Source organism: Rhinichthys klamathensis, unplaced genomic scaffold (assembly GCF_029890125.1).
Source record: "Rhinichthys klamathensis goyatoka isolate OS25496 unplaced genomic scaffold, OSU_Roscu_1.1 h1tg000347l_1, whole genome shotgun sequence".
NCBI lineage: Eukaryota > Metazoa > Chordata > Actinopteri > Cypriniformes > Leuciscidae > Rhinichthys > Rhinichthys klamathensis.
Genome location: NW_026606859.1, coordinates 565755 through 588804, shown reverse-complemented (window position 1 = coordinate 588804; position 23050 = coordinate 565755). Strand labels below are relative to the sequence as shown.

Below are 23050 nucleotides of genomic sequence, written 5' to 3'. Positions count from 1 at the left end.
ATTGTTGCCCTGATTGCACATTTACACTACCAGCTTACAGATTTTATATTCAAAAATAATTCACATACAGCAATTCTCCTCCATACCCACTCTATTGTTGCCCTGATTGCACATTTACACTACCAGCTTACAGACTTTTTTATTCAAAAGATCATTCGCTTACAGCAATTCTCCTCCATACCCACTCTATTGTTGCCCTGATTGCACATTTACACTACCAGCTTACAGATTTTATATTCAAAAATAATTCACATACAGCAATTCTCCTCCATACTATTGTTGCTCTGATTGCACATTTACACTACCAGCTAATAATGCAGACTGTAATCAGACAATAATAATGCCCTCAAATGCTATTTTTTAAATCTCACTAAACATTACTTTACTTGCTTCACGTTATTTGCTTACCACAAAGTGCTGGGCTGTCTCTTTCTTCCGTTCTTTCCTCTTGAACTTCTGGATGCAGCTGAAGATGTTGCAGCCACACACGGACGCTTGTTGTCCAGAGGGGTTTCTGGTACCCTCGCATCATCTGAAGTTTCGTCACTGTTGAATTACACAAAAAGGATTAGAAATACACCTAACACAACTGATTACCTTACACACATATAATTAAATTTTCTTCTCTGAAAAGTTTGGTTTTGTAAACTTCGTCTTGCGTTCTAACTTACACGCAAAACAATAGCCTATAGCTAACATTACATAGAGTAATATGTTCAATGTTGTATAGGGTTTCTTCTAATTTAGCGCTTGAATCACAACGAATTTTCACTGTTTTCAATGTACTTATAAGCCGCAATAGTGCAGAAAATCAAAACGAAAAAGCAATATTATACAAACTCACTAAAATGATTAGACACTTACCGATCTGAAACTGATCGAGACCTTCCAAAAACATATCCTCTTCTTCAAAGTCGACGCTGGATAACGTTACAGCACTCTCTTCTGAATATTCCACGCTTTCTTCATCACTGCTTCGCAGAAATTCCTCCAATGCAGCAGCAGGAGAAAATAACTTCTTTCCCCGCCGTGAACGCATTGCAGCAGGCTAATGTACACAGAGCGAGCGCGTGCTACTGTGCTAGCGCGAGCAGGTGACCTCTGTGCGTCATGACTGTCACGTGTGCGTAAATTTCCAGGGAAGCAAATGGTTGCGCTCACAAAGGAACATGTTATAAACGCGAGATTATGCAAATCAGCACATGTGCGTATTCGTCATGGCATAGGCTTTCACTTTGGATGACAACACAACAGTTTCCATTGCTATTGGTTTATTTTTTACCACACATATTTGCATTATGCATGATCATACGTCACCAAAAGCGTCTGACATCCTTCACTTCTTTCTAAAATTACATGGCCAGTTTTCATCGGACATCTTCTGGGCCGATCTCATTCATTTCCAGACACTCTACTAAAAACACTGATATGTTATGTTTCATTGAATAATGCGCTAGATGTGGATAGTTCGTCGAATAAACGGGACAACGCCCTCGTGATTAGCAAATTTCAGGATGTAAACAATAGAAGTTATATGGATATTTTTAACAGTTTGCATATTTTTGGACAAATCGTTACCATGGACATCATATACTGGACTCTTCCCATGGTAAAAAGATCGATGTCATCATTATTCTGCCAAGCATTACTTTTCAACAACACAAAAAAGGTAAGCCCCCCCCCCTCCTCTTCATAGTTGTATCACATTGTTTATGTTGATAAAGAATAACAAAAAACGGTTGCAAAGTAGGGATGGGACGATTACCGGTTTCACGATAAACCACGATAAAATGTCCTGGCGGTTAGTATTATCGTTTAAAATTTAATTATCATAAAAACCGTGTTTGATTATCGTGATTTTGAAAACTCGCGGTAAATCCTGTCCAGCCAGAATCAGTCTGACGCAGGCGCGAGCACTCAGCAGGCGCGCAGATACAATGTTGTTTTTTTTGCGCGAGAAGACATGGCGGAAGTCAGTGACAGCGCACGGGAGATTTTTCAGCCATCCAAGAGGACAAAATCGGAGGTATGGTCGTATTTTGGCTATTACAAGAGTCCCGAGGGCAATTTAATCGAGGATGGGCATCCTGTCTGCAAATCTTGCAAGAGGAAAGTCGCTGCAAAAGGGGGAAACACGTCAAATCTGCTAAGTCATCTAACGTTACGTGACAACCACCCACTGAGTTAATTTGTACCTTAATAGCACAACTAACTTGGGCAAATAATTAGACAAAAAATTTATTGGAGATGAATTATTTCATTATCTCACGCGAAGAGAAAAGTTTTACAGCAAGTGGATTTGAGCCAAGACGAACGAACATATTCAAACTATTAAGGGTGACATTTAAGGGATAATGTATTGTATTCATTCATAGTAAACTTATTACAGTTTTATTTTTTTATTTTTTACCACAGAAATAATTTAAGGGACATGAAATATTGAATTGTGATTAACTTAATGTTTTTAAATCTTGCCGGTTTATAAATCCATTAGCACTATACAAGTTACAGTGTCCAAATCAATCGTAAAGTAAATGTGATCACTACAACAATATTGTTGTAGTATTAATACTAAATTACTCTGATTTAATTTTCAAAACAGTCAAAACTGAGACGCAAGACATACACATTTGAATGAAACCAGAGATTGCGTCCACGGTGATCCGAGACATGGATGTGCGCTGTGTAGTAGTGCGTTGCTATTTACAACAGTCATTATAAGTATTCCAGTAGTTTAGTCACCCTGACCCAACCAACATATTTTGTTCATTTAAAGTGTGTGTGCGTGCGTGCGTGCGCGCGTGTGTGAGTGTGAGAGAGAGAGAGAGAGAGAGAGAGAGAGAGAGAGAGAGAGAGAGAGAGAGAGAGAGAGAGAAGAAAGTGATTTATTATTTATTCATAACAATAATAATATTCAGTCATAATAACTTACACACATCCATAAGTGTTATTATCATTATTAATGATAGGGTTTAATGACGGGTTCATTAAAACCTGCACTAGTAAAACTTATACCTCTCACTCTCAGGGTTCCATGTTAATGTTAATATAATGTTTATGCTTAAAAAAGTGCATAGCTGCTAGCTTGCTAATTGTATTTTTTTGTTTGTTGATTTTCAAATGTTTTCAGGGTGAGCATCAGTTCTTTTTGAACATTTCCATCTCATTTTAACAAAACCGTGATAATATTGATAATCGTGATAACTTTGGTCACTATAATCGTGATATGAAATTTTCATACCGTCCCATCCCTAAAAGTTATCTTGATTGTATAATGCTTATAACGAGACGAATATACAGTGTCGTATCTTTCAAACAATGTATTGGTTAACCTTATTACTTGACAAAATGATATTGTAAACACGCGATAAATGTAAACAATAAAAGTTGGGGTCACCGGTGATCCCATGCCGCTCAAGGGGTTAAACTATTTAAATCTACCTAATCCTTGGAATTATATTTTATAGTTCATAGATACAAATTTTAAACAATAACAAATGAGCCAAAAATTAGTTTGGGGTTGTTCCAGCCCAGTTTGTTTGTTTATTAGCATTTCATTATTATTTTTTGTCCATTTCTGTATTATTTTTTGTCCATTTCTGTTTTAATTGTTGTGGTTTAAATGCTTTATAGAGTACTTGCACAGCCGTGGAAGAGTGTGGACGCAATGATCTCAGCGTGAGCAGTTTCTTGTTGCCATCACTGAATTACATTTTAGATAATCAACCAAATTGTTTATTTTTGAATAATTTTAACATGTTTATTTCAATTTAACTCAACAGGCTCCAAGGCAGAATTGTTCAAATAACTGTGGAGTGTTTGTGTTGATGGTAGGAAGAATTGTTTGATAACAATAATAAATGTTTTTTGATAACAATGACAGACAGCAATCTGACAAAGCTAATTAATTTTTTAGTTTGAGCAAAACCAATATCCAACAAACTGAAGATATTGATGCAATCTCCCAAAACAATTGAATTAAAGTTCATTACTATTGTTTGTGTCTGTTTTGATGTAACTTACTATTAATGTTACAGTACGCACTCTATGTTGTAATGGTGATTGTGTTGTAAATTGTGATTTTGCTGAGGTGAGTTATCAAAACGAATAATTTGGGGGAAAGTATATTCTCAAAGTGTGATTGTGATTTACAGTTAGCATATTTTCCAGTGAGGAGATGGTGTGCTTGCTCCTGCTAACACATTAGCCAGTGAAGTAAGCCTGTTTGCAAGTACTTCCAGTAAATAAAACATTACTAGTAGTAGTAGGTGGAGGAGTAGAAGTGGCCGTTTTTATCCTCTCTTTAATAATGTTAATTTGCACAGTATTTGGTATTTTATAGTGATTTTTCCCCCTGTGTGGAGTAAATACTTTCTAGGCAAACTGTAGTTCACTTGTTTGTTGTTGTTTTTTTAAATATAATTTAAGATCAGATGCTGAAAGAAAGCTACTCAGAAAAAGGTGAAAGAAATGAAGACGGGTATAACATTAACTAAAATATTTGCAACAACTAATCTGACAACTGGTGATCAAATAAATGTTCCAAGTTCCAGTTTCCATAAATATTGTATGATTGATGTATTGCTGTGAATATAATTTCTTTCTTTAGGATAATTGGAAATGGAAGCTGATTGCATAAGTAAGGTGGGGGATTTCCCTATCCCAAATGTTTTTATTTTTGTTCAGTTCAGTAATACTTTATTAATCCCCAAGGGGAAATTCATTGTCACAACATGTTACATTTATGCTATTATTTGACTAGTATTTTATATTGAATAATATTAAACTCATTTGCTTTGAGCAGATGGCAGCTGAGACCTCCTGAATGTGCTCAGAGAAGATGGAGATGTGGCTTCTTCGGCCTTTCCATGAGGATGTTTCTGAGGCATCATTCATTTTGCCTGGCTTGACAGTAAGTTATTTCATTTTATTATTTTATATATTATTTTTATATTTTTACCAATACGACAGTTAGGGTTACTGCAAATGCATTGAAGCTTTTCTCAGAACTTTTTATTTTTTTTTAATCTCTTTCTTACAATAGGTGTTGTCGACTGGAGTGCATTCCCCAGTGACTACAAGGAGATGTATCGGGTGCTGTATAAGCTGACCAGTTGCCTTTGTTGTGGGCACTTACTTAAAGACTTCCCGCCAGGCGATGTTGGAGATGGAAGGAAAGCAATCCTTCGTGCCTTTTACTCGACCGAAGACTTTGAAGGTGACTGCTCAAAAGTAAATAAGCTATGTGGATGTGTCAAATCTGTCTGCAACCACAGTCAAATGGAGTATACTTTGGTACAGGGTTCGACTGGACGCAGACGCTGAGCCTACACGTCAAACGTTATTATACTGTGGGCTTCAGACATTGCTTATTTCAGTAAGTTTGCACCTAGTGTTATAAGGCAGATGTTTTTAGCTTGTACATATTGCTGATCTTTCTAATAAACCGTCTGTACTTCTCATCTCCTGTACTGGATGCCATTTTTCTCACAAGTTGTTATGTTCTCTAGAGACCCAAGGCGGATTATGTGCATGGCAGCGGCAGGTTTTCCAGAGAACATTTCTGGAATCTCAAGTCTAACAGACACATATAAAAGGTCCGCTGGCACTGTTCTACATCCTCATCCCTACAGCCTTTATTAGTTTTAGAATTCCACATTACACGTTAGCACAGTAAACAAGACATGATCTGTTCAAAAATGTCCATCACTTTTGATGCTGATGTAATAATGTTTTTGTAATAATGAATAAAATGTTTAAGAAATATGGAGTTGTCCAATTTCTGATTTCTGTTGCTATTGTAGGCATTAAAATCATTGAGGAACCATGGACCACAAAAAGTTAAGCTCTGAATTTTGATCCAGGAGACACAGGCATTTCTGCCCTGCCAGGGCATGGTAAACCCTCAATAAACCACATTTTAATTTGTAATGATAATTTATAAAAAATAATAAATACAGCTACAAGCAGCGCAAAAGCATTTGAATTTTGCTATAATGTGCTTAATCACTGGCCGAATATAAACACGGACATCGCACCCTGGAGGAAGTAATTCCCGGGAGGTAAAACAACAGCATTTACATATTTTATGAAAAATGGAAATTGTTTTTTTTTTACAGTGTAGCTGCGTCCGATTGACAGGTCCCTTTACACACCACTGTTCCATCATCACGACGAGCACAACATGGCACTGCATATTAACACATATTAACATGTCATGCTCATTTCTGGATATAGCTGAGGAAAGTTGAATAAAATCCTGATCAGAGATGGCTGTTCAGTGTAAACTGACCAAGTGTCACAACAATGACCAGCGTGGACCTGCCAAATGAACAAAACAGAATTGATTTTTTTTAGAAAATTAGTTTTACATGAATTCGGTGCATATTAAGAAATAGCTTAAAAAACATAAAATCAAAGCATTTCTATGGAAGCTTGTTTCTGCCACAGAATAAAGCATTTTAAAAGATAATTGCGACATTTATTCTCGCAATTGCGAATTTATATCTCACAATTCTGACTTTATAACATGCAATTCTGAATTGCGAGATGTAAGCTCACAATTGCTGGGAAAAACGTCAGAATTGTGAGATAAAAAGTAGCAATTACCTTTTTTTTTTTTTATTCTGTGGTGGAAACAAGCTTCTATGCATTTCTTTATGCTGTAATAGTGTAAGTGAAGTTACAGACATGCATTGTGATTTGGGTGTGTGGATTATGAGAGTCTGTTTGTTTATGCTGGAGAGTTTTATATTAATGGTTCAAACACTCATGACAGATGCACTCAGCACATTTGTGGAGAAACACAAGGCAGAAGCTTGCCCCAGTCCTATTGCAAGTATACTCCTCTTCTTGTTTACAGCTTTGGCTATATAGAATAGTTTCCAAAGGGTTTAAAATGCTACGTGTGTCAATGCCATGTCGGATTGTACCTGAAGGTGAAGACTCATCAAACTCAGACACTGGATTCTGGCCACCAGCAGGTGTGCATGTTTCTCATGAAGACATTCTCTCATACACTGGATAGGGGACAACAACTGATAGAACACACATGGGGGGTATTTCTATTTGAACACATTCTTAAAATTATTTTGTGTCCTACAAAAATATATTTTTTTTCTTTTTTTGAAACTTTGAACTAGCTTAATGAGTTTCATTTTGCTCTGAAATATATGATTAACCTTGTTTTGTTTTTTTCCATGCATGGCTTCTTATATCAGTAATATTTTTTGTACACATAGCACACAGAGACCTATAATTCCCTCAGTGTTGTGATCGTGTTGTTTACAGATGAGGGACTCAGTCCTTGATTGTGTGTTGTGGCTGCTGCTACTTCCAGACCTCAACTAGAACTCAACTAGTGCACAGAGGACCATGGCAGGTGACACCAGACTTCATATTTCCGAAAAGAGAAGTTGGGAGAGAGTGCCATCACCACTTTTTTAGAAAATTCCAGAATGGTTAAAAAATGAAAAGAAGCTGGTCTATTCTAAAGAAGCCAACAGTCTTTACTGCTTCTGTTGTAAGATCTTCTCAAATAGAGATTATAATCTATTTACCAGAGGAGTGAATGATTGGGAAAACCATGAGAGTAATCTGGAACATAGCAGACACATGGTTCCTTGAGTCTGAAGAATCTACTGGAGAAACCCAATCATCCCTCATTCTAAAGACCCTGCGCGAGCTCAACATCTCTTCTGAAGATTGCAGGGGGCAGTCGTATGATAATGGGGCAAATATGAAAGGGAAAAAAGAAAGGTGTCCAAGCCAGACTGCTACCCAAAGGCCTTGCTGTGCCATGTGCAACACACTCTTTAAACCTGGTGGTAGCAGATGCTGGAAATGCTCCCCAGAAGCTGCTGCCTATTTTGTTTTCCTGCAGAAGCTGTTCACTCTTTTCTCAGCCTCCACACAATGTTGGCCTATTCTAAAAAGCCTCGTCAACCTCACTCTGAAATCCAGGACAGAGACCCGATGGGAGAGTCGAGTGAAGAGCGTGGAAGCTGTGAGGGACCAGGCTGCAGACGTTCGGGATGCCCGTCTACAAGTGAAGGAGAACTAAAACTGAGGCACACACGTTAGCTGAGGAAGGAGGGCCGTATCGCTGTGCCATCTGCACTGTAGTGTGCTAAGGCATCCACATGCTAATGAATGCAGTCAGAGTCCATGCAGCTGTCAATCTGCTGACGAAAACTGAGGCCTCCTTCAAGAGCGAGATTCAGAGCACAGGAAAGCTTTAAATACAAAACCTAAAATCTTAGAATCAACCCTGCACTGCTCCAGTAGCCAATGAAGAGGAGCTAAGATAGGCGAGATATGCTTCCTCTTTTTATCCCAGTTAAAAACGAGCTGCAACATTTTCTACCAGTTGTAAACGTGATAGTGAAGACTGGTTAATTCCAGTAATACCCCTTTTCCACCAAGGCAGAGCTGGTGCTGGTTCGGAGCCAGAGCCTAGTTTCAATTCGGTTCTTTGTTTTTCCACACGCAAAGCACCAGCTCCGAACCAGGAAAAGTGGTTCTTAAGTAATCAAATCATTGCTGGTCTAGAACAGAGCCAAGTAAGAACCGCTTGCGTCAGGGGCTGGGGGCGGGGTTACCGTGACCAACAAGACGAATAGAAACTTGTGACCGCCATTTTTAAATAGCAGCTAGTCGAGCTAATAGCAGCTTGATTATAATATCCGTCTATGTAAGTTACGGCGAGCTGCACAAACGCGTTGGATTCCGATGTATTTTTGCAAACCCATGAGCATCCATAGTAACGCAACGTCCGTTATTGTTGATGGCTTGTTCGAGATGCATCGGAGCGGCGCGGACCGATCGGAGCTGCGGGAGTGTGTGGAGATCATACGACTCCTTGTGCTTTTGGATCGCTTTCGTAGTGCTTTGATGTCATGCGGCGATCGATCTGCGAGAAGCCGATGCATCTCGAACAAGCCTGGCGTGTTTGTGTTTGGTGTTACCGCACTAGCGTTGCTGGGCAACATGAGACGTATGCAGTGACGTAAGATCTGGCTCTGTTGTGGCTCTCTAGCCGGTGGAAACCGGTTCTTAGTAAGCTTGTCAGTCGAACCAACTCCGAACCAGCTCTGGCTCTGGCTCTGAACCAGCACCCGGTTCTTGTTGGTGGAAAAGGGTTATAAGAGGGCTCTGGGGCCTCATTAATAAAACATGCATATGCACAGATTTGAACTGAGTGTGCATATGGAAAAATCAGTGGCGTAGACAGGGGAGGGGCCATGGGGGCACTGGCCCCTCCTGAAAACTGATTGGCCCCCCAGTGTGCCCCCACCCTTCTACTTGTCTGTCACTCAAAAATTAAAATCATAATCTTTCAGTTTGTAGTAGAATAATTCATAATTCCGCGTCGCGATGCTTCTCAACGAGGACCAAGAATAGCGAGCTAGAGTTTTTTCTATTTCTTTTTCATTTTTTTTGACCCAGCGCCAATATTTCCGCCCGTGTTCTCTGATTTGTTACTTAGACTTGAGTTTACTAACATTCAGCCAATCACAGCGCGAAGCATCTATTGGGCGCGTCTGCCATGAGCTTCAAATCTCTTGTTGCTCTTGCGAATTTTCGTGTCCGTTTAGTTTTGCCCCAGTTTGGCCGTCTAATGTATTCCATGCATGCACCCCAGAAAAAAAGCAGAGGACGATTACATCTTTTTTTTTTACACACACTGTAAGTATAATGTGTTACAGTATGTCGCGATGACATGAATCACACGTAAAGTTTCCTTGTTATGATTTAACCTACTGTAACGCAGTAAGACGTGTAAGACAACAGAACCCGAATGGACCTCGTCACGTCGGATTGTGTCGAGTGTGTGTCAAATGCTCTCCTACTTGTTGCTTTGTCTGTTAAATGAGACATAACAGATTATTCCTAGCAGGCACACAACGTCGGGTGACCAAAATTCAATGTAAATTCAACATCTAATGTGAATGTTAAATTGATGTCCAATACCGAATACATTGATTTAGGTTTTATTGATATATTTTTATAAAATGTCGTATAAAATTACTGTAGGCTAGATGTAATCTGTATACTACTCATTGGACTTTTTTGTCCAACTGTTAAGAAGTAACGTTAAGATAAAAGTTATTGTTCAAGTGTAGTTTAACTGAAATATTGTAAATATCATAAAATATCTTTATTTCATAAAAATAAAGTAGGCTATAGATGTCCACAGTTGTCTGAAAGTCCCAAGTCCTGCAATATTTTTTTATTTCGAGTATGATTTCACAAAAATAGGTTGCTGTAAGCTATCATGGCATGTTCCCAAAATTGGCACTAGGGTGCTGTAAAATGCCAATTGCTATTCCATCTAGAATGTATTATTATGAACATCACCTTTCAGTCCCTCCAGAAAAACGCGATTATGCGATCGCATGATTCAATAATCAGCCAAAGTCCGCATATTTATGCGGGGGCATTTTTTCAAATACGCCGCACTTTTGCCGTATAAATTGCCGATTTCCACGCAAAATATGCGGGGCTTGTATGATTTCATAATCCCCGCATTTTTGTTGCAAAAGAAAGTCACATATATCTTAGCAGAAAGTTGAAAAATGTTGCGTTTGCTTCACACGAGAGCAGCCGTTTCCCCCTGTTGCCATGGGAACGTTATGAAGTGACGTAATTACGCGACATGAACATCATTGAAAAGCTGTAAAACAGGAAACATTTTTTCATATTTTATTTATTCATTTTTACAGAAGTTGTAGCATATTCCTTTTGTAAAGCTACAGAACTTGTTTGACTCATCAATGTTTTGTAAGTTTGAGCCATGTGTTTATTAAGGTCTGAAATAAAACAAAATGAAATATTCCAGCACTTTCTGTGATGTATGTTTGCTTATCATAGGAAGTAATAATAAATAGCTCTTTACATTAAGATAGTAGCCTAGTGAGAACAGGGTGTTGGGGAATCACTTTTTCTCTCTTTTTCATCAAACCGCAGTTTTTGCAAGTTCCCGCAATTTCATCACATAAAATTGCATAAATATCCTGCATATTCCATCGCCGCATAATCAAGGATTTAAAAAAGATTTATTATATACAATTTTATTACGGTTATATGAATTCATTAATTGTGTATTTATTATATGAATGATTAATATAATTATGCATTTATATAAATAAGGCTGTTCTATTATTATTTGTGAGTTGTACACTAATACATTGGATTATTTTATTTATTACAGTTTTTCTTTCACTTTTGTAAAGTGAAAAGTTAATATAAATTGCATTTTATTGTTTTGATTTTGAGCAGTGAATAACTGCTATTAAAAGATAATAGGGTATCACTGTTTATTGCTGATTTTAAAGCTTACTGAACTTGAAATGATTTGGATATCTACAGTTCTACATAAATACACAACATAAGAATGGCCCCTCTGTAATAATTGTGGCCCCTCTTGTGCCCCCTCAGTTGAAAAAATCCTAGAATCGCCCCTGGGAAAAATCCATGCCAAAGTTCAAAAAATGCCTTTTAAGGCCACATCATTAAAAGGTCACCGGTACCTTAGTCCACAGAACTCCTCTAGGGAGTGATCGGCTTGACGGAGGCGAAGGAGACAGACTTCTGGGTTCATGGCTGGTCATATATTCTGTAACGCTGCCTGGAAAAGGACCGGATGAGGACGATGGTGTAGAAGCCCAAGTGTAGTTTATTTACTTTTTATATGATCCAAAAATGTGGAACATAAACCATGAACTAAACCCAAAACATGAATCAAATGAATGAATGAGTGAAGTGAATCAAAATATAAACATGAAATTGTACTATAGACTTGACTATAAATGACTGCCCATGACACAGCTAAATATACTTCAATACATGGCCAACCAACATGGCAAACACAAGGGCTTAAGTATAGGACAATGGGACAAACACATGCAAACTGATGACAACACAGAACTACTAAACAAGATAACAGGACCACGAATCTTTGGGTGTGTTCGACTCGATGCGGTGCTGTCTAGATCGATCTGCGTCTGACGTGAAGCAGCGTATGCCGTACGCGAGAGTGGATCGAGAGATGACGGCGGGTTCGTTCTGAGCAGCGTCTCTCTGATGACGACAGCTGTTCCACGATCAGCCGAATACACCGCATGACAACGATCATGTGTGTTTCCTGTTTGTTCTAATACATTCAGCTGATGCTCACAAATTCGTAATGTTATGTTATATTGTGTCGTGTTTAAGAATATAAACCGGATCAAAAGTATATAGACCCACTTTATTTAAATAATATAGGCTTATGTTGAACAGTATTCTTGTACATACAGGCGCTGTAATTAGCAATGCATAAAGTATTGAATGAAAGTGTTTCTGTTGCTTCATGAAAACTTCTGTGAATTTGCCACATATTGCATTTAATAGACTTCGTTAGTAATAAAGTACGCAAACACCGCATGAGCGTTTCAACTCTCCGACTGCAAGTAGCAAATCTCTCTGATCGATAACATCCAGTGCAAGTCGAACACACCTAATGAGAACATGACTCCTGACACAAGGGCCACATGAGGGGGACGGGCAATCACATGACATGAACCAAACACCAAAATAAAAGACATTAAAACAAAACCTAAAACAGATGTGACATTACTCAACTTGTTCATCGTTGTACTATAGATGTACTGCGGATGAACTGTGTTTATATTTCCTTATATTCTACACTTCTTCATTTTACTTCAGTTATTCTTCAGAATATGATGTTTTACACAGAATTGATTAATATTAACATTTGGGAAATTAATTAACAATAACACATGTACCAAACATCACATGCTTAAACTATTGAATAGTTACACATAATGACATGAACAAAGAGTGATTGAAAGATGATAGTGAAGTTTTTGAGGTCTCTTGGTCACTCCCTCACACCCCTCTGTCTTAAATGTACATCTTCAGACCCATTTGTCTTGGGTTAACTGCGTTGGAGGAGACCTAATTGATACAATCGTCAATGGAAGATGCCTAGTTAGCTCAGTCTGACTGGTGCCACAGGGTCTCTGGTGGTTATGGTCCTGGAGTGCTGATTCCACTTGAGTTCTGCTTCTTTCTCTCTTCTGTACGGGTTTGATGTCATCTCTGCCTGTTTTGCTCTAAGGTCCTACATTTGTTTTCAAAATACATTATTTTCAATAAAATAAGCATTTACATTGATACATCCCAAAAAGCTGCCATAAGTGCATATTAGACAACGAAGACACATTGTACGTAGAAAGCGCTGTGTTTATATATTAAGTGTTCTTTTAAATTGCTAAATAATGAATACCAGACCACATCCAATAACCACTTACTGTGGGTTCAGATATCAGAATTATGAAATGCTTTCAGAAAATGCTTTATATCCCAAGTATATATTTTTACCTGCAAATATATTCCCATAATTATTGAAATGTATATTAATCTAAGTCATGCACAAGATCTTCAGAGCAGATTATTTGTCTTAATACTGGAATGTAGTACATAGGAATCTCTAATTATTATTAATAATACTATTTTGAAGAATAAGCTTTCTTTTCTTTTCTGCTTCTTCATTTTCCTTCCCTCTACCCAAGTTTGTCTGAACCCTTACAGGATTGCAGTTCACTCTCCTCCACAGGCGGGGAGCTTCGGACAACATGCCGGCCTCGGTGAGTTAAAGACATGTTTCCAGAAGCCCTGCGGAAGGTGGAGAGGCGGTGGCGAAAGTTCTCTCCGGAGAAGAAGTAGAGCATTGGGTCAAAGCAGGAGTTGGCAGCAGCCAGGCAGAGGGTGATGACCACAGACTTCTGCATATAGATAACCTCATCGCAGGTAGTGTCTTTGCGGGTTTTAAAGTGGAGATGCAGCGTGCGTTGTATATGATAGGGCATAAAACTGACCAAGAAAGCCAGCATCACCACAACGATCATCCGAATGGCCTTGTTCCGCGTGTAACGCTGCTTGTTCACACTGTTGTTGTTTCTAAGTAGAGTGCGCAAGATGCCTGCATAACACAGCAAGATAACCAGGAAAGGTATAATAAAACCCACCACCAGGGAAAAGTAATTCAGCATGACTAGTTTATCTAGACTGCCTGACGTTTCTGGTGGTTCGAAACACTTGGTTTTGTTTGTCTTTGGATCAGTATGCTGACCAGAGAGGAGGAAGGGTGAACTGGTGGTGCAAATGAAGATCCAAATGCCCACACAAACTATCCATGCCTTCTTCTCAGTGGCTAGCCTCAGGTTCTGCACCGGGAACACGATTGCTAGGAAGCGGGTAAAACTCATAGCCATCATGAAGAAGACACTGCAGTAGAGGTTCACGTACAGGGCATAGGAACTCAGCCGGCAGAGAAAGTCCCCCAGGTTCCACTGGCCTTTGTTGATGTAGTAGAGCACGCGTAGGGGAAGAGTGCTGACACACAGCAGGTCTGACACGGCCAGGTTCAGCATGTAGATGTGGAAGGAGGAGGTCTGGCGGTAGGTGCGGAGGAGCACGTAGAGAGCAAAGCCATTGCCCATCAGCCCAAAGACGGTGATCACAGAGTATACTGTAGAATAGATTTGGTTACGGAAGTCATCAATTGACGGACACTCTGAATTATTAAACGTAGGAGATGTTATGTTCTGCGTAGCCATTCTTCTACTGGTGTCTGAAATAAGAAAGAAAGAAAGAAAGATTTTTCAAAATATAAATATTCAACTCATATAAAATTGATAAGGGACTGTTCGTTATTTATTTAAGGGGCCACCGGAGGAGATTTGAGATCTGTAGTCAAAAAAGACTTGACCCTCCCTTCGCCAGCAATAATTTTTTCTATGACCCTCCAAAATGATTGTGAAAAAAGGCATGACCCTCCCCGATAATTTATTAATTACTTTTGTACTGGTTTTGGCAAAGATGTTCAGATAGTCATTTCACGATAAACGACTAAACTCCTGCTTTCTCATCTTGCGGCTGTAACGAATCTGATAGACCAAACCTACAATTCGGTTCGTATCACGATTTTTGATTTGAAAAAAAATAAAAATAATTTGAAAAAAATCATGTTTTCGGTCGTGGTGACGCGTTCATGTAAAATGTAAGGGTGGCGCTGCCAATACAGTATCTTAAAGCTGCCACAAAGAACCGGCAAAAGTAATGATTATGAATAATTTCAAGGGGACATTTTAATTGTTTATTAATAAACAAGTCTTTGTCAGTGTGGCTGCAAATATAAAGGTGATGATGCTGACTCGCGATCTTCGCAGTAGTGAACGCGCCAGAGAGAAATGCACATTTACGGATTACAGAAGCAGAGTCTGTAGTCTGTTTTCTTTCGTTTTGAATTATTCTGTTAAAAAGTAGACATGTCAAGCTTTCTATATATTTATCTGTAAAAGTTTTAAAGTCACTTTCAGAGCGGTCATGTCCGTAACGGAGAACTGTCACGTCAGTAAAAAGAAAATTCCCTCATAAATGCGAACACGAAAAAAATAAAAATAATATTTTGTGTTATTAACAGTCTCAAACCAGGACAATTCGATGATTGTTGTGGTTATGTCTTATTTCGACATATGTGTGCTGCATGCAACAATTATTAATTAAATCCAGGTAATTGGTTGATGAAAAATGTATTAAAATTAAGATACAATTTATACAAAACGAAATTCACTTTAAAGAAAGGCTTTCTACAAAACAACACTTAATGAAGTGGTCAAAATCATGTCTGGCCATGTCTCCCGATATATTGCGTATAGGCTATACTTTTCATAATAAACATAGATGGAAAAAAACATTAATAAATAAATATGAAACTAAATGCGCTTATTATGGCTACAACACAGCTACAGACTCTATTTGTACATATTGCTGCACATTCATTTAATTCAGAATTTTGCACACAAGTTGAAAGGCATTTGTTTGTGCATAGTAAAACATATCTGCAACATTTATCAAGTTCACTGATAATTGTGTGTGCATTTATTAATCAATATGATACTAAAATCATAATAAAGTAGTAGGCTTCCCTTTCAATAGTCCAAATTCGCGCGCTGCCATTTTCGTCTTTCTTCTGTGGATTTCTTCAGCTCCTGATTGGTCAAATTCAGATAGATCGACAAATCGGCTCATTCAACTGCACAGCGCACACACCTCACGAATTCAAGCCTACAGCTCCCGAACTTTTTAGACATGTTTAAAAATTATCGTGAGGTCGAGAGGTTCGGCTCGGCTCGTATCTTCCTAGCACACGACACGAGCCGCAACATGCGAGCACAACCGATTTCCACGCGATTTCTCCCGAGTGAAAAAATCATCTGCGAGCTCATAAAACAGCAAAAAATCGCACCGTGTAAGCCCGCCTTAAGGGAGTATGAATATATAAACAGACGTTTCAGTATTAAATGCATTTTCTGAGAATTTATATTTCAAGTTTTGACTGCAAATGTCACGTCCACAACGCTGGAATTGCCCAATTTTTTTGGTGTAGGTCTGTATTTTATTATGTTAACTTCAAATAATACAAATAGTAATTTAAAAATGTGGTAGCCCTATGTCCAACACATCACACTCCACTGTTATGGGGGCAATTTCAGTAGATTTGCTCACTAACATTGTTGTGGAAACATAATAAGAATGGAAACTAAAATAGTATCGTGCTACTCATCAGCTGCAGTTCTGGCGCCTCAGTCCCAATACTGTAAAACTCGACGTACATTCACATCACATGTTAATGCAGCGGTAGAGTAGCACTCACAGGACACTGCACTTATTCGCAATCCCAAAAGTTCATTATTTGCTCGTGCTTTAAAGCTTTGCCGGGTAAACATTTCATTGGCGTTCTGTTCTAATGCACTTTTTCAGAGCGCGTAGCCTACTGAAGCGCGCGCGCACTGTCAGACAGCGCCAAACTGGATTTTTGTTGGGTCAGACCCATCTGATAGCGATGGGGGGCCGAGAGCGAGAGAGCTGTAGCTACATGGAAAGAAATATGCACCAAACAAGCCACTTTGAAATTGAGCTGTTTTGATGAATACAAAAGTTGGGTGACCCTCCCCTATAGACTAAAAAAAGTTGGATGACCCTCCCCTCAACAAAGAATAAAAAGACATGACCCTCCCCTATTTTCCTCCGGTGGCCCTTTCCATAAATACCGAACGGTCCCTAAGTGCTCACCGCTTTTTTCTCAATGCCAACAAGGGCCAGTGGTTCAAATTTTCACTGGCCCCACAACACACTGAGCTGTCCAATCAGAGTAGAGTAGAACAATCACAACAGACTGAGCTGGCCAATCAGAGTAGAGTAGACCAATCACAACACACTGAGCTGTCTGACCAATCAGAGCAGAGTAGACCAATCACAACACACTGAGCTGTCTGACCAATCAGAGCAGAGTAGACCAATCACAACAGACTGAGCTGTCTGGCCAATCAGAGCAGAGTAGACCAATCACAACAGACTGAGCTGTCTGACCAATCAGAGCAGAGTAGACCAATCACAACACACTGAGCTGTCTGACCAATCAGAGCAGAGTAGACCAATCACAACAGACTGAGCTGTCTGACCAATCAGAGCAGAGTAGACCAATCACAACAGACTGAGCTGTCTGACCAATCAGAGTAGAGTAGACCAATCACAGCAGACTGAGCTGTCTGGCCAATCAGAGCAGAGTAGACCAATCACAACACACTGAGCTGTCTGACCAATCAGAGCAGAGTAGACCAATCACAACAGACTGACCTGTCTGACCAATCAGAGCAGAGTAGACCAATCACAACAGACTGAGCCATCTGACCAATCAGAGTAGAGTAGACCAATCACAACACACTGAGCTGTCTGACCAATCAGAGCAGAGTAGACCAATCACAGCAGACTGAGCTGTCTGGCCAATCAGAGCAGAGTAGACCAATCACAACAGACTGGGTCATCTGACCAATCAGAGCAGAGTAGACCAATCACAACAGACTGAGCTGTCTGGCCAATCAGAGCAGAGTAGACCAATCACAACAGACTGAGCTGTCTGACCAATCAGAGTAGAGTAGACCAATTCCAACACACTGAGCTGTCTGGCCAATCAGAGCAGAGTAGACCAATCACAACAGACTGAGCTGTCTGACCAATCAGAGCAGAGTAGACCAATCACAACAGACTGAGCTGTCTGACCAATCAGAGTAGAGTAGACCAATCACAGCAGACTGAGCTGTCTGGCCAATCAGAGCAGAGTAGACCAATCACAACACACTGAGCTGTCTGACCAATCAGAGCAGAGTAGACCAATCACAACAGACTGACCTGTCTGACCAATCAGAGCAGAGTAGACCAATCACAACAGACTGAGCCATCTGACCAATCAGAGTAGAGTAGACCAATCACAGCAGACTGAGCTGTCTGGCCAATCAGAGCAGAGTAGACCAATCACAACAGACTGGGTCATCTGACCAATCAGAGCAGAGTAGACCAATCACAACAGACTGAGCTGTCTGGCCAATCAGAGCAGAGTAGACTAATCACAACAGACTGAGCCATCTGACCAATCAGAGCAGAGTAGACCAATCACAGCAGACTGAGCTGTCTGGCCAATCAGAGCAGAGTAGACCAATCACAACACACTGAGCTGTCTGGCCAATCAGAGCAGAGTAGACCAATCACAACACACTGAGCTGTCTGACCAATCAGAGCAGAGTAGACCAATCACAACAGACTGAGCTGTCTGGCCAATCAGAGCAGAGTAGACCAATCACAACACACTGAGCTGTCTGGCCAATCAGAGCAGAGTAGACCAATCACAACACACTGAGCTGTCTGGCCAATCAGAGCAGAGTAGACTAATCACAACAGACTGAGCCATCTGACCAATCAGAGCAGAGTAGACCAATCACAGCAGACTGAGCTGTCTGGCCAATCAGAGCAGAGTAGACCAATCACAACACACTGAGCTGTCTGGCCAATCAGAGCAGAGTAGACCAATCACAACACACTGAGCTGTCTGACCAATCAGAGCAGAGTAGACCAATCACAACAGACTGAGCTGTCTGACCAATCAGAGCAGAGTAGACCAATTCCAACACACTGAGCTGTCTGGCCAATCAGAGCAGAGTAGACCAATCACAACAGACTGAGCTGTCTGACCAATCAGAGTAGAGTAGACCAATCACAACACACTGAGCTGTCTGACCAATCAGAGCAGAGTAGACCAATCACAACACACTAAGCTGTCTGACCAATCAGAGCAGAGTAGACCAATTCCAACACACTGAGCTGTCTGGCCAATCAGAGCAGAGTAGACCAATCACAACAGACTGAGCTGTCTGACCAATCAGAGCAGAGTAGACCAATCACAACACACTGAGCTGTCTGACCAATCAGAGCAGAGTAGACCAATCACAACACACTGAGCTGTCTGACCAATCAGAGCAGAGTAGACCAATCACAACAGACTGAGCTGTCTGACCAATCAGAGCAGAGTAGACCAATCACAGCAGACTGAGCTGTCTGGCCAATCAGAGCAGAGTAGACCAATCACAACAGACTGGGTCATCTGACCAATCAGAGCAGAGTAGACCAATCACAACAGACTGGGCCATCTGACCAATCAGAGCAGAGTAGACCAATCACAACAGACTGAGCTGTCTGGCCAATCAGAGCAGAGTAGACCAATCACAACAGACTGGGTCATCTGACCAATCAGAGCAGAGTAGACCAATCACAACAGACTGAGCTGTCTGGCCAATCAGAGCAGAGTAGACCAATCACAACAGACTGGGTCATCTGACCAATCAGAGCAGAGTAGACCAATCACAGCAGACTGAGCTGTCTGGCCAATCAGAGCAGAGTAGACCAATCACAACAGACTGGGTCATCTGACCAATCAGAGCAGAGTAGACCAATCACAGCAGACTGAGCTGTCTGGCCAATCAGAGCAGAGTAGACCAATCACAGCAGACTGAGCTGTCTGGCCAATCAGAGCAGAGTAGACCAATCACAACAGACTGGGTCATCTGACCAATCAGAGCAGAGTAGACCAATCACAACAGACTGAGCTGTCTGGCCAATCAGAGCAGAGTAGACCAATCACAACAGACTGGGTCATCTGACCAATCAGAGCAGAGTAGACCAATCACAGCAGACTGAGCTGTCTGGCCAATCAGAGCAGAGTAGACCAATCACAACAGACTGGGTCATCTGACCAATCAGAGCAGAGTAGACCAATCACAGCAGACTGAGCCATCTGACCAATCAGAGCAGAGTAGACCAATCACAACAGACTGAGCCATCTGACCAATCAGAGCAGAGTAGACCAATCACAGCAGACTGAGCTGTCTGGCCAATCAAAGCAGAGTAGACCAATCACAAAACACTGAGCTGTCTGACCAATCAGAGCAGAGTAGACCAATCACAACAGACTGAGCTGTCTGACCAATCAGAGCAGAGCAAGTTGTTTGAGAATCATTGAAAAATGTGGTGAAAAATGAGAAAATGGTGAAAAAATGGTGAAAATGGAAAGTGTTTTGAACTTTGATGCATGTAAACCTGTAGTAGGGGGTCCAAAACAAATTAGGGACCTTTAAAATATCATAAAAGGGGCATTTAAAACAAATACATTCTATAATATTAAAGTTAAATGATGTATATGCAAGATGTGTGTGGTAACTCTTTACAATAAAGTTGTATTTGTTAGGATAGGTTATTGCATTAGCTAACATGAACAAAACAATGAACAATATAGTTTTTCAGCATTTATTAATCTTTGTCAATTGACCGTTCGCAAAGACCCGCCCCCTTTAGTTACTGTTGCTATGTCCGACAAGCTACACCGCTCTCACACACACCATGTTCTCACGCAGTGAAACACACATCGCAGAGCAGAGGACACTGACAACACACTGACACAGGACAGAGCAGGTTACCTTTGATATGAAACAGTCACAACTTTCAAATTTGGTCGTTTTTTAAAAGAAATTTAAACAATAAATACCGTTTTGTGGCTCTTTAAAGTGTCTGACAGATCGCTGTAGCGCCTCAGTTAAAGCCGCTCGTGAACCGATCATCTCTTCCTTTTAGTTCATTTATAGCATCAAATAAACATGGATGAACATCAGAAGGAATGTTGTTTTAACTGCGGAAAGACGTCAATACACTCCGTTTCAAAATCCTCCAATGTTAATCTACTAACTCTCCTGACTGCTTTGTCGGACAAAAATGTCGGATGGTGGATTATGATTGGTCAGATCACCTGTCAATCAAACTCCCTGCGAAGGGTCAATTCCGATACAATTGTTCATTTAACTCATGTTACCACTTCACTGTACATTCACTAACGCTAACAGCAGAGGTCGCGTTAACCAAAAATGTTCCATCATTGACAGAATTTTTTTAGCAGTGACGGAAAAATCTGAAAGCCGATTACTCCGAGTGCTGTATTGTAAGCTGTGACTGTAATTCTCACTCCTGTCCACTTGGTGGCGAGTGCCAGCTCTTGCTGAAGTTAATGGTCAACGAATGGCTTTTCTGTTTACAAGCGGGGTTGGGTTGTAACGGTATGAGATTTTCACAGTATAATAACAGTCTCAGAAAATATCATGGTTTCACGATATCACATATACGGTATTAAACAATTATTAAATAAATAAACGGTATTATTAAACTTTGATTATTATTAGTTAGAATGACCGTTAAATTAATGAAAACAGGTGTTTTGGTTAAGTTATAGTTATAACAAACTTGAAACCATTTACTTGTTTTGTTTATTAAAAATTCAATAATACATTAAACCAGTTAAATTCAATAATTGATTATGAATTAGATTAACAACTTATTTTTTATCATTAATAATTTATTAAAATTCATAATTTATTAAGAATAAGAGAGTCCTATGATTTTATTGTATTTTATTGAGCAAATTCATTTTTCTTTTTATGATTTAATACAAATAAATATATTACAAAAACAGTGGTAATCAAATGAAAATTTTAACTTTTCAGAGCGCGTTAAGAGTTTTCTGTAGAGCGGTGTCGTGTTAGCAGCACCTAAGTTAATAACTTATGATCTTCGCAACGGAAGTGAATCAATCAAAACTAACTTAGCTGGACAATAACTTTATTCTAGAGCTGCCATAAACCCTAAACACTCTATGTTATGGTAATTTCTACTATAACTGTAAAGCTGCTTTGAAACAATCCATACTGTTAAAAGCGCTATATAAATGAAGGTGACTTCTAGTTTAACTGAACTTTTATTTTGAGGGGTTGTAGTGAGGACCTGTTTCAGAGTGTATTTGACAATGCTTTTTCTCAAATAAAATGATGAAAATGTTCATTAGGCGTTCTCTCAGAGCAGCTCTGGATGTGTTCATGTCCTCATATTGTTTGTGAGACGCTGAAACACCATGAGCATCACGCGTACTTGAGTATGGAGTAGACAAACGGCGCAGCTCATTCACACCGATTGACACGGAAATTAATCAACCGATTGCGCTTTAATATTCACAGACCATGTCACTATTTGATTTATTGTACAGCTCTACTTTTGATTTATTCATCCATCTATCAGTTTGCGTGTATTACGTGACATCTGCGTTATACTGTAAATGACTGGATTACTGGATTCTCACTGCATCAAGGAAACCATTCGGCCTTAAGTTATAAACGGGACATACGTTCATCTGCGCGGAGGATGGTGTTTTAGCGGTTTCCTCCTTCTGCTGCCACTTTGCGTCCACATTTACAAACTAGATTACTATCCTCGAGGACAACCACGCATTCATATTTTCAATTCCAAATACTCCATAGTCCCATTTTGGCCAGGGCTTCGCTTCATAAGAATTCGATGCGTTTCGCTTTTAGATGGGTCTGCATCACTGTATTCGTCTCCGTCTCGTTTATAAATGTATTAGTTTATAATCTCTGTCTCTCAGTCTCCGTCTTGTATTGTGATTTTTGCACGCTTTTTTATTAATGCAATAGTTTCTGGAGCGCAAATTAAAAAATGTTCCCCCTTGTATTCTCATGAAGTGAGAACCCAAGCGCAACTTTAATTAACAAAACGTGATAAAACATTTTTAAAAAAGGCATGACAAGCCATGGAA

General features: G+C 39.7%; 1 protein-coding gene across 1 annotated transcript in view; it reads right to left on the bottom strand.

Annotated features, from left to right (window-relative positions):
* Positions 1-13548: 13548 nt before the first annotated feature.
* The window catches only part of cysltr1 (cysteinyl leukotriene receptor 1), a 40747-nt gene continuing 31245 nt past the window's right edge, over positions 13549-23050 (bottom strand). Inside the window, exon 2 of the mRNA XM_056232541.1 lies at positions 13549-14638. Coding sequence (XP_056088516.1) covers positions 13569-14624 — 1056 coding nt within the window. The 5' untranslated portion in view covers positions 14625-14638 and the 3' untranslated portion in view covers positions 13549-13568. The remainder of the gene's footprint in view (positions 14639-23050) is intronic.